This window comes from Phyllostomus hastatus, unplaced genomic scaffold, assembly GCF_019186645.2.
Source record: "Phyllostomus hastatus isolate PE091 unplaced genomic scaffold, TTU_PhHast_1.1 phas_contig_29, whole genome shotgun sequence".
NCBI lineage: Eukaryota > Metazoa > Chordata > Mammalia > Chiroptera > Phyllostomidae > Phyllostomus > Phyllostomus hastatus.
Genome location: NW_025333835.1, coordinates 42,079,248 through 42,095,979, shown reverse-complemented (window position 1 = coordinate 42,095,979; position 16,732 = coordinate 42,079,248). Strand labels below are relative to the sequence as shown.

At 41.0% G+C, this 16,732-nt stretch overlaps 1 protein-coding gene across 2 annotated transcripts in view; it reads left to right on the top strand.

Annotated features, from left to right (window-relative positions):
• The first annotated feature begins 1,676 nt into the window (after positions 1-1,676).
• INTS6 (integrator complex subunit 6) overlaps positions 1,677-16,732 on the top strand; it is a 73,155-nt gene continuing 58,099 nt past the window's right edge. The window contains exons 1-4 of one of the 2 annotated variants that reach the window (XM_045838992.1): positions 1,677-2,019; positions 2,968-3,082; positions 3,475-3,552; positions 4,358-4,507. In XM_045838992.1, the coding sequence (XP_045694948.1) occupies positions 2,972-3,082; positions 3,475-3,552; positions 4,358-4,507 (339 nt within the window). In that variant the 5' untranslated portion in view covers positions 1,677-2,019; positions 2,968-2,971. Of the gene's footprint in view, positions 2,020-2,967; positions 3,083-3,209; positions 3,292-3,474; positions 3,553-4,357; positions 4,508-16,732 lie in introns of those variants that run through there. The other variant, XM_045838993.1, reaches the window with a different exon arrangement.

The following is a 16,732-nucleotide window of genomic DNA, read 5'->3' as shown; positions in this document are numbered from 1 at the left end:
TTTAAAAAATGAGATGACCAGGGCTGTTACTGATTCTATTGAATCACTTTCCTCTGGGTACAGGGATTTGGGACATTCATTATGGGGTTTCTGCTCTACAGGTAGTGCTGATGGGCACCTCCTGGCCCAGAACCACTGCTTTAAGCCACCATCAATCAATAGCTTAACTGCCAACCAGAATCACTAAGAATAAACTTGGCCTATTTCACAATTTTGTCTAGGGATAACACAATGCTCCTGGTTTCTGATGGCCTCTTGATTTGCTACGTTTGTCCTGAATTTCCTTGCTGTTGTGCCTCTGGGCCTTGCCTTGCAAGCACTTCCGGGCTTCTGAACTGGAGGCCTGGCCTTTGACCTCAGGTGCCATCATAAGCAGAGGTTCTGGATGTGTGCTCCAGGTTGGCTCACTGGACTTGGCTCTCCTGGGCTATGTATCTGATCCTGGCTCTACCACATCCCCGGGCTCTAGGGGACACATCTCTGCACAGGCAGGGGTCCGCAGGCCAGTTGGAAGGGGGCTGACAGGGACAGCTGAAGACCAACTCCATGAAAATCTTTCAGTTGCAAATGATCACTCTGAAGGCCTAGTTTTTGTCTTTAGAACTGCGAAAACAACCTGTTTATTGTTAAAACGAAGACAAATGTTCTCCAGCATTGAAGGACTCTGACTTGTGGCTCCAGGCCTAGGATCCTGGGAAATGGTCTCGCGTGTCTCCAGGGTAATAACTTTTTGTCTTTTCTGAGTTACTTACTACCTAATCACTTTCTGCCTTGTAGTAAATAACATTTTTTTAAAAAAGAAAAACCATAAGCTCTTTGAAGGCAGGGACCATACTTTAATCATTTTTTTAAACTCCACTGACCCTCAGCAAATACTGGATGTAAGTAAGGCCTGTATTTCATCTTATTCTGTAGTCCAAATTTCTTAAAAATGTCTCATTCTTTTATGGTACATATAGCATATTACTGAAATAGCCCTATTACAACGAAAAATTCAGAGGTTGTCTTGAACATTAGAAAAAGTCCAAGTGATGAAACTCAGTATTTCAAGTGCCACAAGGCATATCTCCTGCGTTATTGTCAATAGGGACAATAAAAAAAAAACAGTAGGTAAATAATAAAGAATTCCAGGGTAAAGAGTAAAAAAATAAAATAAAATACAAAGCTGGTAGGAGAGGCCCCATAAATGCCTAATCTCACAAAGGCTGATATGTCCCCGATTCAACTTGTATTTCAGGTGGTCCTCGGTTTTTAACGAGTGTACTTGAGGACACTGTTTTCCTTCGATGCAGGCGTGGTGGGGCTTGTTGTCACCCAGAACCTCGTCCCTCGCGCAGTATTTGGACAAGCGTGAGACAATAAAGAGTGAAAGGGAAGAGACAGGTAGGGTTACGGGGACCCGTTCTGGGTCACCTGGGCAGGCTGAAGTTAGTTTCTTCATTAAGAAGTCACACTGCTACATTTTGGCTTGCTCAGGCCCCCTTTAGCTCTGAGACGGATAGTCTACGGCCATCAGGAAACATGGTTTGGGAATGTATTTCTTCGGGTAATACGGGTTATCTCTGAGACTAACATGGGACACAACTGTTTGTCGAGACTCCAGCCCCCCCCACCCCCCCAAAGCCATTGTAGGGCTGAGTTAGAAAAACGGTGGATTGTTCCCTTTTTGGGAGGTCCTCCGACGAGAAGGTTCCCGACCAGCTCGGGGCCAGGCCTTCACCCCAGGCTGCCCCCCGAGGCCGAGAGAGACCGGTACGAGAGAGGCCAGGCCCCGACCTCACTCCCCGGAGGGAGCGGGGCGACTCGCGGAGATTAGTCCCCGGTCATAAACAACCTCGCACTTCCCTTCCCCCGCCCCCGGCCCGCCTACGCGGGGGCCGGCCCTCCAAGGCCCTGGCAACTCCTCCGCCGGCCGCGGGCGTGCCTCCTTCCCCCAGCCGGGTGTTTGGTCCTTAACTGATCGCCGCCTCTCTCGCCCCCCGGGGAAAGGGGTTTGCTACAGCGACCTCGGAAGGGAAGGTGAGGCTAGCGTCCACTTCCCTTCCCCGACCCCGGTCACCTCCAACAGCCAAGGAGAGTCCCGCGGCTCGGACGCGCAGACTCACAGCCGCAGCCTGCGCGCGCCTACGCGGTTACGGCCCCCACCCCGCGATCCTTCCGCGGCCGGTCCCCGCCCCTTGCCGAAGCCCGCCTCCGCGTCTGCCGACCGCCCTGCTTAACCCTCACGCTCGCTCCCGCGCGCTCCCGACTTCCCCGCCTTCACGCGTGCTCACTAACAGTTCCCGGAGCCGGCCTACAAGCTTCTCCCTCACCCTGAGCTGTTTGAATATGCTAATGAGAGGCTAGGGAAGGGCCAATGGAATAGCGGAGCGGTGCGTCACGTGGCGCGAGGACGTGTCAGGGGGCGGTGCCTCTGCAGCCCCTGCCCGAGTTAAAACCGGAGTGTGAGAGAGAAAAGCGCTTCAGTAGCGAGAGGGGCTGAGAAAGTGGTGACACTGCTGGGGTGCGGAGGGAGTCCCTGAAACTTCTCCCAACAGCCCCAGGGCCAATCTCCCTTTAGCCCACTCCCCTCTTCGTCAGCTCCCCGGTCCCCACTCCCTGCATCGGGGGTGGGGTGGGGAGCCAGGCCCGTCTCCCGCTGGGACACACACAGGGACCGGGAGCGGGGACGGGACCCCCGAGGCGGGGGGGACGGACCGACCGACAGACGGCCGGGCGCCCGCCCCAGCGGGCAGGCAGGCAGGAGGAGGCGGAGACGGGGGTACGACGGGGAGGACTGGGTCTGGGAGTTTCCTCTCAACTATCGGGGGAGAAACTCCCCGCAGCCGGAGGAAAGACCCAGACGGTGTTTTCCACTCGGGGACCGCGCTTCCCCCGCCCCGCGTAGCGGCGGTCGCTGCCACCGGCGCCTCCACCTCTACCATCTCCTCTTTCTCTTCCACCTCGGGCCCCGGTGTCCCCGGCCAGCACTATGCCCATCTTACTGTTCCTGATAGACACGTCTGCCTCTATGAACCAGCGCAGCCATCTGGGCACCACCTACCTGGACACGGCCAAAGGCGCGGTAGAGACCTTCATGAAGGTACCGACTGACCGAGCCCGGGCGGCGACCCCGGCCAGGCAGCCCACGGGCGGCAGGGGTGGCGGGGAGCGCGGCCGGGGGCGGCGAGGCGGAGGTGTCGGGGACCTGACTGCGGGAGCTGCTGGGCTCGGGGACCCCCTCCCCCACCGCGCGGGCGGGCGGGCGCTGCGAGCCGTGCTCGGCCCGGGCCCGGGCTTCGGCCCCAGGCGGTGTGTAGGAGCCGATCTGTGTGTGGGGGGCGGCGTGGAGGGGTGGCCGCTGCGTGTGCGGTACTGTGGTGGGGGGGGGCTGCGGGGCCGCTGGGCGCCCCTTCTCCGCCTTGTAACCTCGCCTCTGTGCTTCCCTCTCGCTGGCCCTGTTCTTCCTCCCGTCCCCCACCCGCTCTCCCGCAGCTCCGAGCCCGGGATCCTGCCAGCAGAGGAGACAGGTATATGCTGGTCACTTTCGAAGAGCCTCCCTATGCTATCAAGGTAACAGCCCTCGCCCTCCCCCTTCCCTTCCCTGTTCCTTCCTCGCTGCCCTCCCCACCCCCCCATTCACCCTTCATTATGCTCCCCTCCCCCACCCGCTGCGCTCTAGGCGCTGAGGTCCTTTCCCCCACGGACTCCCACCCCCTCCCCCGCCCCGGAGCGTCCCGGCGCGGCGCGGAGTCGCGGGGCCACCGCCATCCCCTCCCCAGCCCGGCCCGGCGGCGGCGGCGGCGCTGCGATCAACATGGCCGACATTTCCCCTCCGCGGCGGGAGCGGCAGCAATGAACTGTGGGGGATATTTATTCAAGTTAGCCCGAGTGACAGCGGGCCCGGCCGCCGCCAGCCGAGCCCGGGCTGGCGTTAAAGGGGAATCGGCCCGAGGCTGGCGAGCCGGCCACCGGGCCGGGGGAGCCGGGGGTGCGGGGGGGGGGGGTGGGCTGCGGAGCTAGGGCTTCGGGTTCTCCCGGAGAGGCCGCGGGTCCGAGGGGCAGCTGTCGGTTAACTTCGGAAGTCCTGCTCACGTCTGTTTTCCACGAGCACTTTGCATCTCCACCTTAGGGGTATTAGGTCAGGGGAGTCAGTTTCCCAGGGAAGTTATCGAGCAGTTGGGCTGTCTGAAGCTGTAGGATTGTTCTTGGCCCCCTTTGGAAGAGTTTCTGCAGCGGTGGTAAGGTATTGACACGTTAATCACACCATAGTGGGAAGTGAAGCAGCGCCTTGAGCAGCCACAGATTGTAAAGGTTGTCCGTGTATACATGCCTTTAAAATATGAGGGAGAAAAAAATCTTACATTTTTCTTTTTAGGCCGGATGGAAAGAAAACCATGCAACGTTTATGAATGAACTGAAAAACCTGCAGGCAGAAGGACTTACGACTCTTGGCCAATCCCTAAGGACAGCTTTTGATTTATTAAATTTAAATAGATTAGTAACTGGCATAGACAACTATGGGCAGGTAGGTTGAACATTAAGGTGGAAAAAAGTTGATTTTTCTTTTTGTGGATAAACCCAGTCCAGTCCAAAAACTATATAACATGAAGTACAAGTATAAAACATTTCAGAGTAAAGTAAGACACACACATAACATGAAAGTGAAACTCTGACCATGCTGTATATGGTTTTATGGCCCCTTTTTCTTCTTAAAATGTAGCTGTATTCAGAATTAGGAACTGAATTCTTTGCTATAATGTTGACATGAATTTGGTTTTAATACCTTGCACTCATCACACGAAAGGGTAAAAACTCACCACACTCAAATTTCTCTGATTACCTACAGGCAATTTGTCTGCAGTACTTTACTAGTTAAATAGTAGTCTTCATTTCTATATTAGTAAAAATGTTAAAGGAAATTCTTCTGTTTGTTGTATCAGGGTTTAATTTAACCTAACCATATTGTAAGGTAAGACTTTCATTGGAGTGCAATAACTGGCCAAATATATTAGAATTTCTCAGCTTTTTTGAAGCTTACCCAACATGCAACTATGCAGCCTGAATTCTGAATTCATTCCTGAATTAAATGGCAGGTCCAGTTCGTTTGTTTCATTTACTTTCCTCTAAAATCTTGGAAAAGAGGCTGTTCCTTACTCCCTTACCTCCCACCTTGCCACCTCCTCCCTCTACTGTACTTGCTTTTATCTATTAGAAGGTGAGACAAAAGCTTTAAAACACATGGTGGTTCACTGGGGAAGAATGTAAGGTAGTCTGTTACAACTTCCTGAGATTGCAGGCCTGGAAAATAAAAGATGTGTGTGTAATGTTACACATAGAAGACTATTAAACCCAAAGTTTAATTTTTATGCTGTAGTGCAAAGCACTTATCACAATGATACATTTAGATATACATTTTGTTCTTTTTGCAAGTTTCATGAGCCACTGTTTTAATGAGTTTCACAAATTTCAGGGGGGAGTAATCTCCTTAGTACAACTTGTGGTTGATTCATATAGAAAGAAACTGAATTGTTCCTTTGGTTTAGAAATGTGTGTACTTTACTTCTTAGGGGAAATTTAACCATATAACATTTAAAGTAGTTGCAATTCAGAGTCACTTTGTTTCTGTTTTTATCTAATTGTTCTTGCATTGTTTAATTAGGTAAACTTGGCACATTAATCTTTTTGTCTTCTCCTTCTGTGTTGCTTTATTTTGCAACTCAGTAATTTAGGCAGATTTACCATGAATTTTTCCGTTTGTTTCTGTAAAATAATGGATTTCTTTCCCTTTCATAGTCCTTTGTCATATGTAGTGCTATACAGTCTTTCATTGATTCAGATTTTGGTCTAAATTTCTTTCAGCTCAAAAACAAATTTGAAATGTGCCATTATTTGGTTAGTTAGGGTCCTTTTTTGGTTGTCAGGTTGTCAGGTATATGGCAGGACTTACGATTTCCTATCTCTCTGCATCCCATTTCATAAGTGAGAAAGGCAAATAGACACATGCACTTCCTACAAGCTAATTAAAAATATTTCTTAGGATACTTTCTTAGAAAAAATGATTATCATGGAGAGGCTGAGGGCATTTGTAATTTACACCTGTATTTTCCTTTTCCCAGTTGCCATCTTCCACTGGAAGTCTCTTAAGTTCTTGCTGATAAAACTTACAGAAAGTTTGAGGTGGAAGGTGGTCCTGCTGTGCCGTTACCACTTTGAACAAGAGAAGAGCCCGGAGATTAGGAGGCTTTTGCATTTTAGGATTTATTAATTGAAGAATGGGGAGGGGTAATACTTCTCAGCTATTCTGATGAATAAGCAAGGAGGCCAGGAGTAATATTAATGCTTAAGTCCTGAATTGGCACATAAAAAATGACACTAGCATTAAACTAATTCAAGAAGAAGCCACAGTTTCCAAATTAAGATGATTGAGTAAAGTGTTTAGTGAGAAGAAGACATCTTTCCAGAAGATATTTTTCATCTTAAGACTTTCTCTTACTGATTTAGATAGTATACATTTACAATTCAATGAAAGGATAAATTGCGAAGAATTTTGGATGTCTCAGATGTTTAAGACTAAATTCAGTTCATGTATTTTCTTTTTATTGTAAAAGTACTTTCTATCTGCCTATTTTCTGCGAAGTACCTTTATTCTGTAACCTCAGTACTTTTATGTAAACACTTCACTTTGATCATGCTCTGTACTGGGATCTGTGGAGCCCACAGTACTAAGTACTTATAAACAATCACAATAATTGAAGGAAATGAGAAAAGGTGAGCTAGGTGAAAGCATATTGATTTTATAGGGCATCTGAAAGTCTTTTAGGTTTCTAAATTTTGTTAAATATCTAAATGTGGGTGCGTGTGTGTATGTGTGTGTATTGATCCCCTGCTCCCCCCACATACATAGGTACATATGTGATTTTTTCCATAAGCAAATGGATCTTTAATACCTATATTGCATCTGCTAAATTAGCACACTTACAAATAAAACGTCGTTGAGATGTTAGCTAGGATACTTACAGAATTTGCATGGTCTCAGTAAGGTTAGAGTATCTGAGAACAAAGAATGATTCTTGGTGAATGTTTTCCCCAAGCACTTTTTCCCCCCAAGCAGTTTGGATATCCTACTAAACATTTTTTTGCAAAAAAAAACCCAAAAAACAACAAACCCCCAAAAAACAAAACACACACAAAAAAAGAAGTCCTTATAAATATTTAATTTTGATAATCAGTGCTGATATTTCTACAGTCATGGGAGCAATGTATAGCTTCTAGTCTTTCCCTTAATTATAGTAGCACCTCATTAAATTGCTTATTGCAGCTAAGTTTGATATATATATGTGTGTGTATGTATATATATGTTTTTTCACATATGTTCACCAGAGTTTCAAAAATAATGCTGGCCTTTTGAGAGCCACTGAAAATCTGAAGCAGCCTTAATATCTAAAGTTAGAGCACATCTAAAGTTTTAGGAGTCTGATTAAAGTTTTATATGTAGATTGGTTTATTTTTCATTTTGTCCCAGATTGTTCTGTTTTCTGTCATTGTTTTCAGCATTGTCTCCCCCCCCCACCCCCTTGTTAAAGTTAGGTTCCATTAGGTTTAGATGCTTGATGTTATTCTGGCCTGTCATTCATCATTTTAGTCACTGGACTGATGCCAGCCAGGCTCCTGCTACCCAGAGTGCTAGTGCCGATTAGATTGTTCCAGGACTTAGAATGGTACCTGACCTACTACTCTGTGTCCTACCTTCTCTGTAAAGATAATCCTTGGCCAGTACCCTAAAATGAGATACAATGTATGTTTAATTTTTTTGAGGATTTTCAATGCCAAGTATTGACTCATTGAAAAATGGTGGCTTTTAAATAAGGTCAAATAGAATGAATTTTAGGGAGACTAATTTAACCAATTTTATTCTTTGTCACAAAGACCTTTTCATTCTTGAGCAGAAAATTCAGGTAGAGTTCTAGAAGTACCGTGCTGCTTTTTCTGTTCTTTGCCCAAGCCGTATCCATGTAGTACTCAGGTGGTACAAATACAGGTTTCCTTTTAACACTGGTGGGTCCAGGAATGAAAACTTGATTCCCATTTGGGTTTTTGTTTTCCCATAGGCCACCAACAAATGTATTAACCACCGCTTGGTATTTATTGACCTACAGACATCTTTTCCAAAGAAAGTAGATCATACTTGAACACACTACTGTGCTGAATATGAACTGGAAGCACAATGGTGAATTGTATTCAGTAAATTTTTAAGTCCCTGAATATTTTCCCTAAATTTAAAATTGTGGTAAAGACATATAACATCGAATTTACAGTCTTAACCATTTTTCAGTGTTTGTCTAGTAACACTAGGTATGTTCACATGCCAGTCGTGTGCAGCCAATCTCCGGGACGTTTTCATCTCGCAAACGTGAAACTCTGTGCCCACTGAACAGTAATTCCTCCTTTTCCCTCCTCCCAGCCTTTGGCAGCCTCCATTCTCCTTCTTCTATGAATTCGACCACTCTAGGGATACCTCATATAAGTGGAATCTCACAGGACAGTTGACCCTTGAATGACACTGGGTTTAGGGACACTGACCCCTGTTTTTGACTCCCCCCAAATTTAACTTCTAATAGCCTGTGGTTGACTGGAAGTGCTACTGATAACAGCCAACACGTTTTGTATGGTATATGCATTGCATACTGCATTGTTACAATAGGGTAAGTTAGGGGAAAGAATGTTAAAAGAAAAGACTAGTACTGATGAGTACATACTTATTTAAAACAAACACAAAAAAACTTCGTATAATTGGACCCCACACAGTTCAAGCCCATTTCAAGGGTCAGCTGTATTTGTCTTTTAGTGACTGGCTTATTTCACTTAGCGTGATATCCTCAAGATTCATACATGTAGCATGTGTCAGTATTTCATTTCTTTTAAAGGCTGAATACTACTTCATTGGACATACCACACGTTGCTTACCTGTCTGTCTGTTGATGGACACTGGGGTTGCTCCCACCTCTTCCTTAGCTGTCGTGGAGAGTGCTGCTGTGGGCGTGGTGTGCGAGTGTGAGAGGCCTTGCTTTCTGTCCTTTCGGATATGTACCCTGAAGTGCAGCTGGGTCATGTATGAAGTCTGTTTTTGAGGAACTGTGATACTGTTCCCCACAGAAGTTGCACTGTTTAATATTTCCATAGTGCACGAGAATTCCAGTTTCTCCACATCCTTGTCAACACTTACTACTTTCTGTTTTTCTGGTATTAGTCATCCTGAGGGATGTGAGGTGGTATCTCATTGGTTTATTTGCATTTACCTAATTTTTATGTTGAGCATCTTTTCATGTTCTGGTTAGACTTTGGTATATTGGCTTTTGAGAAGTGCCTATTCAAGACCTTTGCTAACTTAAGAAAATTTTTTTTCCGAGTGGTAGGAGTTTCTTAAATATTGTGAATATTAATTCCTTATGACATATGGTAATTTGCAAATATTTTCTCATATTCCAGGGTTGCCTTTTCAATTCTATTGATCGTGCCCTTCGGTGCCCAGAAATTTTCATTTTTGATGTAGTCCAGTGTATCAATATTTTCTTTTGTTGCCTGTGCTTTTGGGGCCATACCTAAGTGACCATTGCCAAATCCAATGTCTCTGAAGCTTTTTCTCTGTATTCTCTTTTAGAACTTTTAGGTCTTACATTTAAGTTTGTAATTCATTTTGAGTAAATTTTTGTGTATTTTTAGGGTAAGTTTCCATCCTCCTTTTGCATGCGGACGTTTAGCCCCAGCCCCATTTGTTGACTGTCCTTTCCCCGCTCAGACCCTAGCAAGCCCCTGCTCTTCAAAGCCTCCTAAGATGATTTTCAGCAGTTAGTATTGGCTGATAGGGGACTTCACAGCCAGACTTGCTTAAATGTTTTTTCTCCATCTTGACTGGATGGTGTAAAAGAAGGTGTTGGCTAGGGATGTGAAAATTGGAACCCTGCCCCTGACCACAACATTTGCATTACTTTGAATCATTGGGCAGGCAGTCCCTTTACCCCCACCCCCTTCCTATTCCAGGTTGCCAATCATGAAGTGATTGTACCCTTATTAAAGAATCAATAAGAGGGTTAAATGGGGTGATAGAGTGCAATATACTTTAAAAATTACGAAGTGTTTGCTCAATAAGACACAAACCATACTTTTTCATCAGATTATTTACCTTTAGTTTTTCATCTTAAAACTTGAAATTACAGTTTTAAAAATCTGATGATATTTAAAGTTGACTTTTATGACATGGTTTAAAATCTATTAGTGGTATAGTAAGTGTATGTTTTTTCTTTGGCTTTGTGTTCTATTTGGAGAAGCAGTGTGAAAAGTAAATACTGTAACTTGGCCAAAGTTGTCATAATGGCAGTTGATAAGCATGGGGTAAAATACAGGGATAGTATTTTTAAAAAAATTTAAGTGAAAGCTGGATGTAAATAGTTCAGTAGGTAAATCAGAAAGTCATTGTTTTGCAGGAATAAAAGTTAGAAAAGAAACCCTGAAGAGACAAAAGCACAGGGTTTAACGTTCTTTCAAATAGGGAGCTCCCCCTAGTGCATTTAAATTGAGATTTAAACATGTTCGATTTGCAGGGAAGCGTTGAGGGGCACATCTGTTGGGCAAATCAAGGGATATTTTAATAAGGTTTGACTGAGCTCAGAGTAGCATAAAAGGGATACGATTTATTTGCTATTGGGCATTAATTTTAAAGGTAGTAACTTAAAAAATTTAAAGATTTTATTTTCTTTGAAAACACTAGCCCTAATTTTTCTTTATAATTTTACACTCTAAGTCTGTTTTCTAAAGGATCAAAAACCACTCTGCCATGATCTTTCAAAAGAAATAGAAAAAGAATAAGGGCATTATTGCATTCCTAATTAGAAATTGTTAAAAAGAAATAACTACAAAAGGCAAAAATAATAGGTTCCATTTCTTCAAAGAGAATTTTATTTTTCCTACATGAAAGAGGATGTCAATAACTATGTATTAAACCATGTACAACTGAAAATTGAAAAGCCAGTAAGAAATCTAATATTTGAATGAAAGAATTCACTTACTCAAATATTTTGAGTTAAGGTCATTTGTGGTCAGAATTAGCTAAAAGGATAGTTTGCCCATGCCCATGTCATGGATTTCTTCAGTGAGATTGCACAGTATTTTATAGCTTGAGGTTTTCCTAAATATTTAAAGTTATTTTTAACCATCATAATCCTATAATCCTTCACCCAAAATTGTTTTGGTAGACTTTTTATTTATTTATTTTGGTTGATTACATAAACCAGCCATGTATTTTTTTTAATTAAAAAAATTTCCTTATATGAACTTAATTTTTGGTTAGCCTTATTATTAACCTACTTAGCTTAAGTGTGGTCACCAGACCATAAAGAAAATACTGAAGGTTTTTTTTGGAGGGGGGGGTTTGTTTTAGGTATATTTATTCCCTGATCTCTCTTCCACCAACCTTTTTTTGAGATACAACTTAATACCCCATCCTAAGTGTGAAACTTGGTGAATTTTTATATATACTTCTTTTTGTGTTGATGATATATTTTACTTAATCCAATATAAACAAAATATTCTCATTTCCACATACGATCATTACATTTACACTCCTGAAAAAAATTGGATTTTTGCGTCTACTGACAAAACTTTTTATTGGACTTTCTGTAGGTAGTTTTTTGTGATTACTGTTTCATAGGGCTTTAGAATTCAAAGTGATGTTAGAAGTTCACTCCATCTTTTTCATTTTATAGATGAAACTGAGGCCTAGCGAAGCTAAATGCTTAATTTCTTTATATTTCTGAACTATTTTAAAGAATGCAGTTGGTTATGGAATAGTTATGCAGATTTTATTAGTAATTTAGATAATATTTAAGAATAAATTTTAATTAAAGGTGTAAGCAGTGGATCTGAGTCCTTTTTTGAGGACTATGTTTATAATTCTCTAATGAAATAGGCATCCTTTAGCTTCCTCTGAAAACCAGGCATTTCCCTTTGCCAGTGTGTTATATTTGGTCTTCTAATGCCCTGTTAAAGTAGTGTTAGATTCAGTTGAGTTTTCTCCCCACTCCCTTGTTTGGAAAAATATGAGAACATTAATGTGGAGGTTAATTGACAGATTTTTTTCTTTTCTTTTTTTACCATTAGTAGGCCTAGATGCTAATATATGTGTATATTTAATTGTACTTTTTAATTTTTTATTTTATTTTAGTTTATTACATTTTAGAGATAGATAGTTAACATAGGGCTATTAACCTAGTCAGTTAATTAAAATTAATTGACTTTTTCACTGTAGTGTGCCAGCCAATATTAGTACTATAATTGTAACTTTTTGCTTCAGACAGTCTTGTAATTAGTTACCTTATATTTCTTTTCACATGAGATAATTTTGAAATACTCTAATCACTGCGTTTTTAAGATTCAGAAAGACCCGTTTGGCTCTGTGCATCCCCACTCCACGCATGAGTTCCTGACAAGGTCTCTCAGCCTTAGCTTCTCTATAAGAAAACGGGATAAAAGGGTCTATCTTGCAGGATTGTGGTAAAGATTAAGTGATGTACAACACAATTTATTATTTTAACACATACTACATGTTTTTGAATTTTCATTTGAATTTAAAAAATGGAACTGTGGTTACGTAGAGTATCTCACCCGGCTTGTTTTTGAACCCGAGCGCGGTACTGAAAGAGCTGCCCCATCAGAACCGGCCGTGCCAGGTGCTGCCACTGCCTAGCTGGTGTGCCCACGAGTCCCAGCACCTTACCCAGTGGCGATGCTACCCATCTTGGAAATTTTTTATAAGAATTAGAAATGACAGATATATTTTTACAAAAATTTTGTTTAGACTGTTGTCGGGAATCCCAAGTCTGAGCTCGACTGTGTAGAAATAATATTTGTTGATTATCTAGCAAAGTGTCTGCTTGGTACGTGGTAGGAATTTAGATGATGATGATAATCATTCCCAATAGTATGGTAAACACTTAACAGGGTTAAAGCTTTGTAATTTGAGATTTTTGAGGGGGGAAAAGTCATAATCCATCACAAGAAGCTTAGAATTAGCTATTTAATAGTTCCAGCTAAAATAAAATTTCCTGTCGTAGGGAATACAATGATTTTTGGTTTTGAATCGAATCGAATATAGATTGCTCCAAAAATATTTTCCTGTTGGTGTTACAGAAGTCTTTTCCCCAAAATCTGTTTCTAGGGCTTTGTAGCACTAGATTGTAAAATTCAAGTTGCTGGTGGTTTGGACAGGGTGAAGGGAGATTGTTTTTATGCAGAACAAAAGGTCCAGTGTGAAAACGTGAGATTCCTTCTGTTGTTTGCAATGCATATTTATTGTGGGGAAAACATAATAGGGCAAGCCTTTTAAAGACTTTTTTATGTGACGATATTTCTTTTTTAGGGTATATGTGATTTTAAATTTGCTTGTTGTTATATTGGGAGATACTTGTCGTAAACTGTATTTTAACTTATAATTAATAAGATTAGTTGTACCAACAGACAAATTTATATCAGCCTAGTCTCTATAGACACTTGCTTTTTTAATCTGTGTCTTAAAAGAGTATGATGTTTCAACATTTTTAATCCATAGTTTTGCCCAGATGAACTAGGGGACTCTTGGTGAAGGCCTTTGGAAGAATCATATCTTGTAAAATAGTTTAGTGTAGAAATAAAAACAGTTCTTTGTACTTGAGAAAAAGTAATTGTAGCATTAGCTGTTAAGTAATTAGTTTATTACTAGTAAGTTTCAGGATTGATGCTAGCATGTTGAATGAATACTTTCCTTTTGTCTTAAATTTGGTAAACCTAATTAGGTATTAGGAGACGCCAACAAGGCCTTCCAGATATTCTGTAGTTTAAACACTGGAAGCATCCAAACAATTATTCTGAGAGTTTCGAAACAATAGATTATTATTATTTTAAAAGATTTTATTTCTTTTTTTTAGACAGAGGGGAAGGGAAGGAGAAAGAGGGAGAGAAACATCACTGTATGGTTGCCTCTTGCACGCCCTCTACTGGGAACCTGGCCCGCAACCCAGGCATGTGCCCTGACTGGGAATTGAACTGGCAACCCTTTGGTTTGTGGTCCAGTGCTCAGTCTACTGAGCCATACTAGCCAGGGCAGGTTATTGTTATTTTTCACAATAAATTATTTTTAATCACTGGAATTGAAGATAATTGAGGATACACTGTTCTATGAGGGGCTGGCTCTGAAAAACCGCAGTGGCTGATGTTACAAAGGCTAGGTCTGAAAGAAAATGACAGGGTGTAGTATTTTGGATTATCAGGAATAAGCAAAACGATGCCTTCGCCCCTGGTAATGCCTTAGCTGTGATGGTTCCTGATTATTGATGTACTTTTGCAGGTAATAACTAATGTAAAATGAGTTTCTTTTGTTGTGCAGTTTCAGTTGTCAAGTTGTCAATCCCATTTCTCAAATCAGTAAGTTAGGAAGAAAAACCAAGAAATTACCTCTAGAAAATTGGGCCGCAATCAGGTAGCAGAAAGAGTAAAGGTCTTTATATCTAAATTTTACTGTTAACCCATAATGGATAATGGGTTAATGCCAAACAAGATTTCTCTATTGAACGTACATCCAATGAAAAAATTAACTTGTCCTGTTCTCAGAGCTTCCATTTTGGTGAGTGATAGCCACAGTCTAAAACGTAACAGTCTGCAGTCATCCATATATGACACCTGCTTTTTCATGAGGTTCATTTCCAAGGTAAAACCTTGGTGGATTTATAGGTATACTTAGGAAGGCTTATATAAATTTTTTTAACAGAGTTCCAAATATGTGGATAGTATTTTGTTTCCCTAAAGTGTAATGTGTGAAAATTTAAAATCTGTATATACTTGGGGAGGTATTTAGCTTAAGCACTGATAAATGTTTGAATTGGTATCTAGCAAGAACAGATTTCTAGAAATTCATTACTCGTGTGTGTATATTGAGAACATATACATACATGTATATTGAGAGCATATACATATATGTACACATGTATATATGTAATGGATTTAGAGAAATTTAAATATTTCCTAAAAAACCTTACTGAAATTAGATTATCACTCATTCTCCTAGAAAATGAAAAACCATATTTTTTACAAAATAGGGACCCTTAACATTAATCTCGCATTATGATTTATTTAATTACATTATTTTCAGGTTGGCCTTCAGCTGTAGCATATGGGAAACAATAGATTCAGTTTTCCCAAGTGCTTATCGTTAGTTTTTTCCCTTTATTAAATTGCATGCTTTATTGCTAACTTTACTGACATGCAGCACTTATTAGGCAGTTTCCTCTCATTTTCAACTGCTCTTCTGAGGATACTTATGTAGAATGTTATGGTCGAATTCCATCTTTTTTGTAGGACAGCTGTTGTGTATGTGAATGATTCTTTTGAGAGCGTATTCATATTTGTAGTGTGGATGTCTTTAGAAGGAAGTCACCATAATGGTTAAAGATGTGACCTAACCAGACTTTTACAAAGGTAACATCTGTGGGTTTAGTGGTAACAACAACCCAATTAGATGATTGATTTCGGTAAAACAGGCAGATCTATGTGATTTATTGTAGTCAGATCAATATTCAGCATCATGCTATATGACTTTACTTATCTTTGAAAATATGTCTTCATCTTGGCTTTTATTTTTTTGCTTTTTTGACATGTTTCTAAGATGTTTATTATTACATGCATTGCTGAAATAATATTTTCCCAAATTAATATTACCCAATACAATTAGTATAATAAGTATATTAAGTTCTTTATCCAGGATGTTAGTATTTCTTAAGTAAAATTATATTTCTGATAACCTCATTACTCTTTTTATGCCAATATAAACACTATTTGGCTGCTAATACTTTTAAGCACTGCCATAACCAGCTATATATTTGTTAGAGTAATTTTATTCAAATTTTATATTCCAGTTCAAATGTAGAACTCAAATTCTGTGAAATTATTACATATTTAACATTTTAAATATGTCGAATTTACATGATTATACTTTGATGCAGTATACTTAGCCTTATGAGGTACTGAGTGTCCTTAACATTAATCTTTTTCACACAGTTTTCAAGTTCTTATAGTTAGTATTTCTTACAATGTTATTTGGTTTATCATTTAAATTAAATTCTAGGTATTGCTTCTTCGTTACTATGTTAAAATGAATATATAAGGTTCTCTCCTGATTTTGCTTGCCTTAATTTTCTGTCTATTTTTAATGCTGTTTTTTCTTTCTTTTTAAAATCTTCATCTGCGGATACGTTTAGAGAGGAAGGGAAAGAGAGAAAGAAAGAAACATTGATGTGAGAAACATCGATGGGTTGCCTCCCTTATGCACCCTGATGGGGGATCGAGCTTGCAACCTGGGTATGTGCCCTGACCTGGAATCAAACCTGCAACCTTTCTGTTTGTGGGACAGTGCTCCAACCAACTGAGCCACATGGCCAGGGCAGTGCTGTTTTTTAACATAAGAAATTACATATCTAGGTAAAGGAACTGTATTCGCACACAGTTACGTAGTGGAACTGCTTGAAACTAAAAGTATGTTTCTTTTAATGTGTAATTTTAACATTTTAAAAATAGTTATAGACTTTAATATATTCTAGGATACTAGGTTTTTATATATTAGCAGGTTTTTACATTTTTATTTTTGGATACTAATCACTTTTTTGTTTTGAACATTACTTGTTTTGAATATGTAGTGACTGCCCTGGTTCAGAGTTTTAAGCATGGTAGA